The 12,527-nt window shown below is 58.5% G+C and overlaps 1 protein-coding gene across 8 annotated transcripts in view; it reads left to right on the top strand.

Annotated features, from left to right (window-relative positions):
* RAP1GAP (RAP1 GTPase activating protein) overlaps positions 1-12,527 on the top strand; it is a 66,259-nt gene that overhangs the window by 40,172 nt on the left and 13,560 nt on the right. For 7 of the 8 annotated variants that reach the window (XR_009005933.1, XR_009005926.1, XR_009005925.1 and 4 more), the window contains exons 4-13: positions 3,033-3,068; positions 4,098-4,145; positions 5,399-5,437; positions 5,924-6,109; positions 9,265-9,368; positions 9,645-9,723; positions 10,094-10,147; positions 11,245-11,328; positions 11,531-11,631; positions 11,765-11,894. Coding sequence is in view for 3 of the 8 variants with exons in the window: in XM_057533004.1 (XP_057388987.1) it covers positions 3,033-3,068; positions 4,098-4,145; positions 5,399-5,437; positions 5,924-6,109; positions 9,265-9,368; positions 9,645-9,723; positions 10,094-10,147; positions 11,245-11,328; positions 11,531-11,631; positions 11,765-11,894 (861 nt within the window). In the remaining 5 variants the exon portion in view is untranslated. Of the gene's footprint in view, positions 1-345; positions 576-3,032; positions 3,069-4,097; positions 4,146-5,398; positions 5,438-5,923; positions 6,110-9,264; positions 9,369-9,644; positions 9,724-10,093; positions 10,148-11,244; positions 11,329-11,530; positions 11,632-11,764; positions 11,895-12,527 lie in introns of those variants that run through there. The other variant, XR_003622678.2, reaches the window with a different exon arrangement.

The following is a 12,527-nucleotide window of genomic DNA, read 5'->3' as shown; positions in this document are numbered from 1 at the left end:
CAAGAAAAGCCCTCTGTCTCCAAGGTAACCCCCCCCACCCCCGCCACTTCCTCCCCGACTTCAAAGCCCAGCCCAAGAAGCCCATCCCTGAGGCCCTAAGGCGTGGTACCCAGAGTTTGGGAAGGTAGAGGAGGCAGGCTAGGGGTGCGCTGGAGAGCCTCGGGGCTCAACGGCCCACGCCGAAAGCTCCCAGCGCGCTAGCAAGAGCGCGCAGGCGCAGTGTCCGGGAACCGCACCGGGGGCGGGGCCTCCTGTGTCCCCGCCCCGGATCCCCGAAGCCCCGCCCCGGTCCCGCGCCGCCCGTACCTGGCGCCCCGCCCCCTCAGGGCCCGGCAGCCCGGCGAGCCCAGCGCAGGCAGCGCGCCGCGGGAGCCCGAAGCCGGGAGCGCGGAGCTCAGCGCTGCGGGGCCCGGGCCGGGGCTCGCGCGGGCCGTAGCCGGCTGGGTCAGCTAAAGCGCTGCCGGGGTGGGGGCCGGGGCCGGGGCCGGGCCGAGCTCGGGATGGCGCAGCCGCGGCCCCTGGAGACCCCGGGCCGTCCTCGGAGGGGATCGCTGCCCTCTGGGGCCGCCTGGCAGGTGAGGACCAGGGCGAAGGCGGCCTGGCCGAGGGGGTCCGCGGGAGACGGATCAGCCCAACTTCTTCGGAGCCCGGCAGGCTCTGCCCCAGTCAGGGCGGGTGTGCGAGGCTCCGTCATGGAGGGTGTGTTAGCTTCTGGGCTGACACACGGCCACCGAGGCCACAGGGCACACCCCTGCCCTGGGGTCCCAGGCCTTGAGCTCTTTCTGCAGCTGCCTACGGAACAGAGTGCCCGTGGTGGCACTGTGGCTCTGGGCTACAGGGGCACTCTGTGTGTGTGTGGATGTGTGTGTGCGTGTGTGTGGATGTGTGTGTGTGGGCGCTAGCCTTGGGACCACTTCATCCATCCCCTCCCCCCTTTAGGAAGGGTCTGAATGTCACAGTGTAACTTTGCTTGGTGCCCTGGGGCACTTCACTCACAGCCTTCCATGTGTCAGAGCGTCTGATGCACTAATGAGGCTGTATCTGTGGGCATCACTTGTTGGTGTGTGTGCGCTCTGGGTGACAGTACCATGTGTCAGTGTTTATGTGGCTGTGACTCCCAGTGCGTTGTTCCTGGCCATGTAAGGCCATGTTACCCTGAGTGGGGTATTCTGGGGGACATCAGTGCACCCGTATCACTCGTGCTGGGACTGTGCTGGGCTGAGGTTATGTGGCTCACCCAGGCACAGATGCTGATGTTGCTGTTGTGCAAGGTGTTGGCTGACAGGCGTGTTTGTCTACCTGGACTGCAGATGTGTGTCTGTGGTCTCTGCTCTAATTGCCTGTGGAATTGTCTCTTCCAAGCTCAGAAGTGTTGGGTGTGGCCACAGGGGCCATGGGTCACCATCTCCTGTGGACTCCTGTCGTGCATTTTACAGGGTGGATTTTGCCTCTGTGGGCAGGCCTCACAGTGTGCACATGGGGTGTCTGTGTCTTGTGATCTTTAACAGACAGCTCCGTGTGTGTGTGTGTGTGTGTGTGTGTGTGTGTGTGTGGTTCAGACCAATGCCCCTCATCCTTTGCGATTAACCACTTCCACAGTTGCTGCATGCTTTTTCTTTTTCTCAAAACTCATTTAATGTTCTGGGATCAAGTCTGTCATGTCTGTTATACAGGGAGTGTGACTGATGGGGAAGGGTGAACTTGTGCATGGCAGTGAGGCTCTGTGGCTCAGTTTCCATGAACATACCTGCCTGGGTCTGCGAGTGCATGTTATTGTGTCTCTCGGCACGTGGATGTGAGAGTAGTTTTGTGGCGTTCGTGTAGGTTCGTGTGCAATTACTGGTGCAGTTGCGCAGATCTGCATAGGGGTGGGTTTGCATTTGTGTGTGCGGCTCTTATGGGACATAGACCTGTATGTGTGTGAGGGAGTGTGCTGTTGTGTAACATAGGACACTGACGCGTGTATTTGTATGTTAGCGTGTAGCTGTAAGAATTGATGTGCACAGACCCGGTGGGTTTGTGCGTGTGGGTTTCTGTGTGTTTGCTTTCTTTGGTACAGTGAGACTGTGTTTAAATATTGGTGTGCAGGCCTGTGTGTGTTTGAGCAAGAGAGAGAGAAAGAGAGAGAGGGAGTGTGTGTTTCCTGGTGCACAACCCCATAGCACATGTGTGTGTGAGCTCAGGCAGTGCCCCCACTGGACAGCAGGAACCGACTGAATTGAGGCCTTGGAGGTGCTGGGGGAGGGGCGCTCTCCTAGAGACTCTGGGGGCTTCCCAGGCCCAGCCCCCAGCTCCGCCAGCCGGCAAGGATGCCGCCTTCCAGGAAGGCTCGTAGGGAGCTGGCGCTGGAGAGGCTGAAGCTGCCAAGCACAGCTGGCAGATGCCCGGATTAACCCTGTGTGTGCCCTGGCTAGCCTCAGGAGAGGCTGGCTGGAGTGTGAGGAGGGAGGAGGGAGGAGGGGGAATGTGTGGACTCAGACACAGGTATTGGGCCAATGGGACATCCCAGCATTCTCTCGCCCAACAGACGCCCAGCCCACACTGCTTGGGGGGGAGGATGGGGCCCTCCTTCCAGAGGTGAGTGGAACCACAGACCCTCCTGAGGATCCCAGCTGGGCTCGTCTCTGGAGTTGGGACCTGGGGCTCTTCTGAGGGGTCCATGGGCCGATCCGGGCACTGCCAGTCTTGCAGTGACATGGGGGAGGTGTGTCTCTCCCCAAAGGTCAAGACCTTCTTTGTCTGAGGCAGCAACCTCCTCCTTTGGGGAAGGGGACCGAGTGGGGTGGGCTGCCTGAGGAGGGTGCTGGACTCTGGGCGGACTTCACCGGGCAGTTGGTCAAACTCTGCCAGTCAGTGGCACAGAGCCCCATCCTATGATGTCCCTTCCACTCCCTCTTGCTGCTTGGACAGGTCACGGTGTTTGGTCAGAGTTGGGGGACCAGGAGGGCTGGGGCAGGTGGAGACTCCTCGGGGACTTGTAGGATGAGCTGGGCTACCCCAGTGCTGACCTGCTCTCTCCATCTCTGTTGCAGAACACAGATCTGTTTGAGATGATTGAAAAGATGCAGGTGAGGTGGGCTCTGGAGCCCGTTCTGGGGAGCCATAGAGGGGGCTGGACTGGGGGTGGGGGGCCCTTGCTGTATCTGCAGCCCTACATCTCTCTGAGGACGGGCCGGGAGCTCTCGCACACTGTGCCAGGAGGAGATGTTGGCAGTGCGTTGTCCAGAGCCCTTTGTCTCGGGTCGGAAGAGAGGATGGGGACTGATAGTGCCCAACTGCCTGAGTGACCCAGGGCGCAGGCCCCGCTTAGGTCTCTCCAGCTCCCATCCCTGTGTAGGTTGTTGGGGTCAGTGCCTCAACCCACCCCGCATACACATACCATCCCCCATCTCCCAAGAGGCATCACAGGCTCTGCAGGACCCCGTGTGGAATGGGGGCAGGGACAGATGCCAGGGCACAGGGCAACCGGAGGCTGGGCTGCAGGTCCGGGGAGGTGTTACGGAACCGGGCAGCCCCTGCCCCCTCTGCCTGACCCCTGCCCATCCTCCACTCCCCAGCCCTGGTCTTCCAGGCCCTCGTCCGTGTTTTTCGCTTGGGTGTGTGTTGGGAGGTGGCCGGGGGACTTGAACAAACCTCAGGAGCTTTCCTGATGTCGGTTCACCCTCCAAAGCCCGTCTCCTGCCATCTTCCTGTTTCTCTGCCTCTCTTAGTCTTTCCATCTCCTCCTCTCCCCCTCCTTCTCTCTCTCCCCCTCTCTCTCCCCCTCTCCCTCTTCCTTTCTCTCTCCCTCTCCCTCTTGCTCTCCACAACACGTATCTGTGTAGATGCAGCGGCCTCCCTCCCCAGCTCACACACAAGCGTGCACACTGGCCCTGCCCCCACTCCCAGCAGTGACCAGAGCCCCGAGCCCTCCCTGCTGCTGCCAGCCTCCCGCAGCCCCCGTTCCCTCCAGGAGGGCCAGCCCTGCAGAGGCCTGAGTAACCCGGCGGCCAGCGCCCTGCCCTGGGAGCACCTCCACAGCACCATCTACTTGGAAGGGGTGCTGCTTCCAGCCGCATGGGAAGGGTGTGACGGGATGTGCTGCCTTCTCTTTGCAGGGAAGCAGGATGGATGAACAGCGATGCTCCTTCCCACCACCCCTCAAAGTAGGTCTGAACCTGGAACCACTCCACCCTTCTGGGGGCCTTTGGCTTCCTGAGCAGTGCTCTCCGAAGGGCTTGGGGATGGGAGGGGACGGGAAGGGGGAGGCAGACTCCCTCTCTAGGGGTGGGGGAAGCGCTGCCCCAGCCGAGCAGCCAGCCCAGGAGGATCGGCGCCCCCCTTTCGTGAAGTAGTCTTACTGTGGGCTGGTGCTGGGGCCAAGGGGGAAGCAGGGTGTGCCCAGCCCCTGCCCTCTAGGAGGCTAAGGTGTGGAGAACCCCTCCCTTGCTATAGGCCTTCATTCCAGCTCCTCCTCACCCCATCTGCACCACTGTAAACTCACCCCGCCTCTCCAGGCTTCCCCATCTCAAAATCGAAGCCCCATCCCTCGCGATAGCCTGCTGTAAAAGGTTTTCCTTGAAGCCACTTATGATCGGCAGTTGCAGGAAGACTCATACCCAGGACCCAGGAGGCTTACGCTCCCTCTCGCCATGTAGCTCCTGCCTGGGACGGCTGAGGGGGAGGGGGAGAGACGGAGAGATGGGGAGGGGTAACCTCGTTGCCCCCCAACCTTCATGAAGAGACTAACAGGAGGCTTGGGACCAAAGGAGGTGTGAGGAGGCTCGTTAGACTCGGAATTTTCTTGGGGTGGGAGCTGCATAGCCCCTCCAGGTAGGCATACGGTACTATGGTTGGTGATTTGGGACCCCAATAATCCAAGAATATCAGTGGCTGGGCTTAGGGGAGTGGACCCAGGGCTACAAGGATGAGGGTTAAAATGGGGTTCATGGGCACAAGGCTGATGCTTAGTCTAGAACAGGGCTTCTCAAAGTGTGGTCCTCAGGCCAGCAGCGTCGGCATCACCTGGGAGCTTGTTGGCATATAAATTCTTGGGCTCCACCCAGACACACAGCATAAGAAACTCTGGGGGTGGGGCAAAGCAATCTGTTTAATGAGCCCTCCAGGCCATTCTGATGCACTGAGAACCACTGGTCCAGAGGTTTCTTCTGGGGACGCAGTGAGCCTCCTTTTCCCCAGGCAGGAGACCCAGAAGAGGCTGCCAGCACTCAGTGAGCTAAGCCTGCCTCAGTCCCTGCCTCGTGGGGTCAGCCCACATGGGATGGGGAGATGAGGACGCAGCCCCATCCACAACCCCAGCCCGGGGGTGCTGGCTGAACAACAGGTGTTCTGGGGAGGCTGGAAGTAAAGGGTAAGGACCCCACCCCAACTGGGCCTCTGCCCTGCTTGTGTTTTGCAGACGGAGGAGGACTACATTCCCTACCCGAGCGTCCACGAGGTAACCGACTGGATCCCAATGAGCCCATCTCCATCCCGAGCCCAGGAGGCACTCCCTCACGGAGTCTGGACACCCGGGCCCTCCTCCTTGTCAAGAGCCTGACCACAGGCCTTGCTCTGGGTGTTGGAGACTCAGTTTACAAGCCCAAGACTTCAGAGCCCATGTGAACCCTTAGGCCTCTGAGCCAAATATGCCAGCCTCTCGGCCAACGTCATGCTCTCAGCTTTACCTGTCCCCACACTCCCATCCTTTGAGACTGGGACATGGGGCTCTGTGCATCTGGGTCTGTGCCTGCAGTGGGAGGAAAAGGGCTGGAGCAAGTGCCTTGAAGGAGGTGGATATGAGCCCTGGGACCCACATAGGCTCTGGGCTGTCCCCTAGTACTCCTTAGCCATGGCAGAAGTGGCTCCAGGTCTGAATTGGGGGGTGTCTTGGGGCCCCCAGTGGCGTGCAGTGTGGGTGGCTCTCAGCTGAGTCCTCCTTCAGGTCCTGGGGCGAGAAGGGCCCTTCCCCCTCATCCTGCTGCCCCAGTTTGGGGGCTACTGGATTGAAGGCACCAATCACGAAATCACCAGCATCCCGGAGACAGAGCCGCTGCAGTCGCCCACGGCCAAGGTGAAGCTGGAATGCAACCCCACCGCCCGCATCTACCGCAGGCACTTTCTTGGCAAGGTGTGTGGCCCGCTGGTGTTGGGGGGCTGGGCTGGGTGGGGAGTGGGTCACAGCCCAGCCCTGGGGGAGGCTGGGCCTGGGAGGGAGCGGAACTGTGGGCTGGGCTGGCTGGCTGTCGCAGAGTCCAGGGAGCATGTGTAGTGGATTCACTCATTCAGTCAACAAACATTTATTGCAAAAGGCAGTGTTATGGCATAGTGGTTAACAGAGACTCTACCAGGGTTTGAATCCTGGCTCTGTCACTACATGGGACATCAGGCAAGTCACTTACCCTCTCTGTGCCTCTGTTTCTTTCTTTCTTTCTTTCTTTTAAGATGGGGAGACTGGTTTTTTGTTTTTAATAAATTTATTTATTTTATTTATTTTTGGCTGCATTGGGTCTTCGTTGCTGCATGCGGGCTCACCGCTGCTCTTCGTTGCGGTGCACGGGCTTCTCATTGCAGTGGCTTCTCTTGTTGTGGAGCACGGGCTCTAGGTGCGCGGGCTTCAGTAGTTGTGGCACGCAGGCTCAGTAGTTGTGGCGCACGGGCTTAGTTGCTCTGTGGCATGTGGAATCTTCCCAGACCAGGGCTCGAACCCGTGTCCCCTCCATTGGCAGGCGGATTCTTAACCACTGCACCACCAGGGAAGCCCCTGCCTCTGGTTCTTCATCTGTAAAAACGGAGATGGTGATGATACCCACCTCGTGCCTTTAATGTGACGGTGTTTGTGAGGCATTTAGAATGGTGTCCGGCACAAAGTAAGAGCTCAGTCAGGGTGAACAAATAATGAGCACCAGCTGTGTGCCTGGTCCTGTTCTGGGCACCAGGTATAGAGCAGCAAACAAAACAGACCCAGGCCCTGCCCTCAGGCAGCTTGAGGTGGGGAAGACAGTAATTCCGTGGTGTGACCTGGATTGGTGCAACCCCTGCCCCACCACCTGCCCCAGAGCTGGGACCCTGCCCAGTAATGACCTGTCCTAGTGTCACCCGATGACGGCGTTCCAGGCAGGAGCTATTGGGCGAGGCTGTGGGAGCTGGAGGGGAGGTCACACGCTGGGACCTCGTACGTGCCACGTTCCATGCCGAGTGCTGTCTCTGTGTCAGTTTACAAACGAGGTGGCGGAATGTAGCGTGGGCTCTGGAGTCTCGTGGCCGGGGTGCGCCTATTGACTCTTCTGTTTATTGATGGTGTGACCTTGGGCAAGTTAGTGAACCTTCCTGAGCCTGTTTCCTCGTCTGTAAAAATGAGGATGATAAAAGCATCGAGAACCATGTTTGGCACATAGTAAGTACTCAGTAAACGTTAGCTGTTATTATTACATCTTCATAATTACTCCGTGAGATCAGGATCATCCTAATTTTTACAGAAAAGGAAACTGAGGGTCAGAGAGATAAAGCGACTTGGTTAAGTTCACACAGTTACTGAGCTAGGAACTGGACATAGCTCTGGCTGACCTTCCATTAAGACACACTAAGGGAGGGGTCACGTTTCTAGCGTGTGTGCGTGTACTCGTGGGTGCTGGGAGGAGGGGTGACTCCTTGGGGTGTTGGGAAGCTGTGCGAGCTCAGTCTGGGCCCAGGGCATTAGCCTGATGCTGGTGGGTATTGGTGCTAAGGTGGGGGGACAGGGTGACTGAGACTAAACCAGCAGGCTCAGATTCAGGAGCCATTGCCTGGGGACAAACTCAGAACAGGGCAGGGAATTCCACCTGTGGGTGGAGAGAGACCTGCATCCCCGGAACCCACTGTCCAGAGGCTCTTAATTGGATCTGGCAGGTGGTGGGGCCTGGGGGACTATGTGGGCCTAGCATATGGTTGGTGCACAGAAAAGTTTGCTGAAGGAGTGGTGAGTGATAGAATGAAGGTGGTGCCTTGGGCACTGGAGGATTGGAAGAGGTACAGGTTGGGGGGTCTTAGAGGAGGCATGATGACCAGGGTCAGGCTGGCAGCACAGAGAGGAGGGGCCCCAGGGGCTGGCAGAGAGGCCAGGCCATTCCCGGCTCCAGGTGGGGTGCTGGGGAAGCAGTGGGCCCTGTTCTGGCAGAGGGAGGAAGTTAGGGTGACTTTGGCATTGACCCACTGGGACCCTGAGCCCACTCTCCTTGGGCTTCTCTGGGCCCAGCCAGGGGGGGTCTGGGGAAACTCCCCACCCCGAGGACTTCGGTGCAGACCTCCTTGCCAAGAGCCTGCCACTCCCTCTGTGCAGATAGTGCCAAGCCTTTGGGGGTTTCCATCACTCTGCCCCAGGTCCCCGCAGACTGCCCCTGAGCTGTGGATTTGTGGGGCATGTCCCCTGGCCCCTACATCTTTTTCCTCCCATCCTTTGAGCACAGCTGTTTGTATTTAAACAGGGCTTCCTTCCACGATGACTCCTGGGGTGGGTGTGGCTGAGGAGCCAGCCTCATTCCCAGGGCCGGGCTGGCAGGGGAACCCAGGGCCAGCTGGGGTGAAATCTTCTGGCACTTCCGGCTCTTGGCTTTGGGGCCTCCCCACCCGGAGGTGCCAGACTGCCAGCTCCTCTCTGGGGGTGCCATCCCTGCTGCGGTTCCCCTGGGCCCTCGGGAGCATTTCTTCCCCACCCTGCGTCTTCCCCAGGTGAGGCAGGAGGGCAGGAACCGGCTCGGTCAGCCGGCCAGTGTGTTCATGAGATGTTTCATTTCCTGATTCTCATGGGCCCTGGCTTCAGGGGCCACAGAGCAATCAGTTGACCAATCAGTCAGTTGACATATTTTTATTGAGCACCTACTGTGTGCCCAGCTCTGAGAGGGGCGGGGGCTGGGAGACAGCCATGCAGGTACAGATGTGGTCCTGACTTTGCTGAAGACCCAGAGAGCCAAGGTTACTACAGACGTTCAGAGAACACCTACTCTGCGCCAGGCACTATCTCTTTCAGTGCCTGCCACCCTCCCACAAGGTAGTGGGCCTCACTCCCATTTGATAGACTAGGAAACTGAGGCACAGAAAGGTAAGGGGACCTTCTCAGGTTACCCAGCTGGCAAGTGGCAGAGCTGGGATTTGAATGCAGGTCTCTCTGAGGCAGATAGTGCTGTTAGCCCGGACACCTGCTGCTTGGTGAAGGACCCCCATCCGGGGGTGAGCTGGCTTTCTGGTCTGGTTTCTGGAAGCCTCAGGCTCAGCCTCACCCTCTTCCCTGGCCCCCGCCTTCCACCACAGGAGCATTTTAATTACTACTCACTGGACACTGCCCTGGGCCACCTTGTCTTCTCACTCAAGTATGATGTCATCGGGGACCAGGAACACCTGCGTCTGCTGCTCAGGTGAGGGTGGGGTGAGGGGACCTGTGACAGCAGGGAGGGCTGTGGTCTCAGAATCTGAGAGCCCATCTCATTTTACCCACTCTTCTAATTGAGACCCAGAGAGGGCCAGGGATTTGCCTCAGGTTGCACAGCAAGTTAGTGCCCAAGCCAGGCCTGACCACCTCATCACCTCTGGACCTCCCTGGGGTCTGCCCTCTCTGGCCTTACTTGGTGTGGAGGGGCTCCCATCTCCATTTTGCACTGCCTCGCCCCTCAGCATGGGTCTTCTCCTCCCAGGACCAAGTGCCGGACATACCATGACGTCATCCCCATCTCCTGCCTCACTGAGTTCCCCAACGTGGTCCAGATGGCAAAGGTGAGGCCTCTGATCCTTCATGCTGAGCCCCCCGTGGACGCCCCAGGTGGGCACAGAGCTGGGCTGCAGCCTCACCTTTGCACACCCTCATCTTTAGCCCCAGATCCTGGCCTGCCTGCTGTGGCCTGTCTCCAGGGTCCTGCCGCTCACGTGTTCCCATGATGTCCACGTGCTGGCTGTGTGCTTTGGGCACTCTTTAGAGCACCTTTTGGAGACAGGGGCTCCAGTTCTCTGTACCCCATTCTGAGTGACAGTGAGCCTGCTTCAGGCTTGGTTGTCCCCTCTTTGTCCTCCACTGTCCTCCCCCCAGACCTTAGCCAGGGAGGCCCAGAGGCCCCACCCTCAGGCCCTCCCTTATCTGCTCCCACAGCTGGTGTGTGAAGATGTGAATGTGGATCGATTCTATCCTGTGCTCTACCCCAAGGTATGGCTGGATCTGGGCCCTGCTAACTGGGAGTGGGTGGGTAACTAGGGGACCAAGCATTTATTGGGCACCTGCTGTGTGCAGGGCATTTTTCCTAAGTTCTCTCATTTAAACCTCACAATAACCCTGCAAAGTCCACAGTTTGTGGAAGAGGAACCAGAGGCCCAGAAAGGGTTGGTGCCTTACCCAAGGATGCACAGCAGATAAGGAAACCTGCATTTGAACCTAGTGCTGTCCTCCTTGGAGGCGAGCCTTCCTTACCTCTGGAAACTCTCAGTGCCATTTGGGGACCCTCCTAAGGGTAATCTGTGCTCCTGAGCCAAGGCTCCACTGGTCTTGCCTTCTGACCCCAGAGGGGACCTGGGGACAGAGAATAACACAGGCACCTCCATAGGTGCCGCCCCACAGACGGCAGCTGCACTTGCAGCTCTGGTGCTGGGTGCTGGGTTTGAGACACCGTGACAATGTGGGATAAAGGGGAGGGACTTCTGTCTTCAGTGAGCCAGGGGGTTTCTGGAAAGCGGTGGGCCCTGAAAGACACGTACAACCTGTGGCTCTGACTGAATTCCAGAGTGAGGTGAGGTCGCTGAAGGGCGGGTGGTCCAGGAAAGGTCCCCTGAAGGAAGGGGCCTCAGAAATCAGGTCCTGCTTCTCAGTTACCGAAAGCCCAAGGTGAGGAGGGGAACTTGCTCAAGGCCCACAGCACACTGGTGGGACTCGGCCTGTTCTAGAATGATGAGGTGGCTTTACAGAAGAGCCGGGGAACAAGTTGGGTGTTAGAGCGGAGTAGGGGCGGGAGCTTATGGGCAGAACTCAGGAGCAATGCGCTTAGCCTTTGGAATCCAACAGACCTGAGTTCAAGTCCCAGCTCTGCCATTTGCCAGCTGTTGACCTTAGCAAGTCAGTTCCTTAAGGTCTCGGAATGTCGGCGTCTTCATCCGTGAGCTGCAGGCCGCGGGAGTGCCTCCCGCACGGGCTTGTTCTGAGGAGGAAATGGGTGGATGCGTGTGGAGTGCCTGGCACAGCGCCTGGTACATAGAGCAATAAACGGCAACTTGAAAAAGCAGCATGTTTCACCCATCGTCCTGTCCCCGCAGGCCTCCCGCCTCATTGTCACCTTCGACGAGCACGTCATCAGCAATAACTTCAAGTTCGGAGTCATTTATCAGAAGCTTGGGCAGGTGTGCTCACCTCCTCCTCCCTGCCCCCCACACATCTGGCCATGTACCTGGGACCTCAGACCTTTGCCAGGGAGAGCACCTGCCCAGAGACTCAGTTTCCCAGGAGCTCAGGGGCTGCCAGAGGTCCCCCTTCCAGCCTTCCTGGTTGTGAGTGGGGGTAGGAGGCCCAGCTCGATGACCTCTGCCCTCTGTGCATCCCTAGACCTCCGAGGAAGAACTCTTCAGCACCAACGAGGAGAGCCCCGCCTTCGTGGAGTTCCTCGAATTCCTTGGCCAGAAGGTCAAACTGCAGGACTTTAAGGGGTGAGCATTGGGGTGGGACAAGCAGAGGATAATCCGACCCATGCCCTTGGGCAGGGAGGGAGCCCCCGTCCTGGCCCCCTGGAGGCCTGGCTGGGGCTGGAGACTGAGCCGTGGCCTGGGGGGCCTGGGGCAGGTTCCGAGGAGGCCTGGACGTGACCCACGGGCAGACGGGGACCGAGTCTGTGTACTGCAACTTCCGCAACAAGGAGATCATGTTTCACGTGTCCACCAAGCTGCCCTACACAGAAGGGGACGCCCAGCAGGTAGCCTGGGCACCCACCCACCTGCTTCCCACCTGTCTTCCTGTCCCCCATTTACCTACCCATTCAGTGTCCACCACACCAGACTCAGTGGGCCCTGGGATAGAGAGATGGAAATGATCTAGTCCCCCAACTTGTGGCCTCTAGTTGGGGCAGGGTGACAAGCTACTACGATGTTGTGAAAGCCTCAGTTTCCACATCTGTGAAATGGGGATAATAATGGCACCTACCTTATAGGTGAGCATAAACGAGGGTATGCACCCAGAGTGGCTAGAACAGTATCTGGTACATAGCAGGAGCTCAGTAAATGCGAGTATTTTTACAGGAAATGAAGGCTATTGTCATGTCACATGGGGGCACTTAGACTGGGCAGAGGTGGGAGTCAGGCAAAGCTTTCAAGATAAAGTGACTTTTAGGCTGCAAAGGAGGTAGGAGAGGGAGGAGGAGCATTCTGGGGGAAAGAACATCTTCTGCAAAGGCCTGGTGATGAGGAAGTGCAAGGCATGTTCCTGGAGCTGAACTTGGAAATTTGTCACCTTGTCCTAAGCTTCCTGCAGGGCTGTCCTCCTTATTTCCTCATGCCCCCACTCCAGGGGTACAGGGGGACATAGGGGTCATGTGAGGAAAATGGAAATG

Source organism: Balaenoptera acutorostrata, chromosome 1 (genome assembly GCF_949987535.1).
Source record: "Balaenoptera acutorostrata chromosome 1, mBalAcu1.1, whole genome shotgun sequence".
NCBI classification, from domain to species: domain Eukaryota; kingdom Metazoa; phylum Chordata; class Mammalia; order Artiodactyla; family Balaenopteridae; genus Balaenoptera; species Balaenoptera acutorostrata.
The sequence above is the reverse complement of the archived record's forward strand: the minus strand, read 5'-3'. Positions and strand labels throughout refer to the sequence as shown.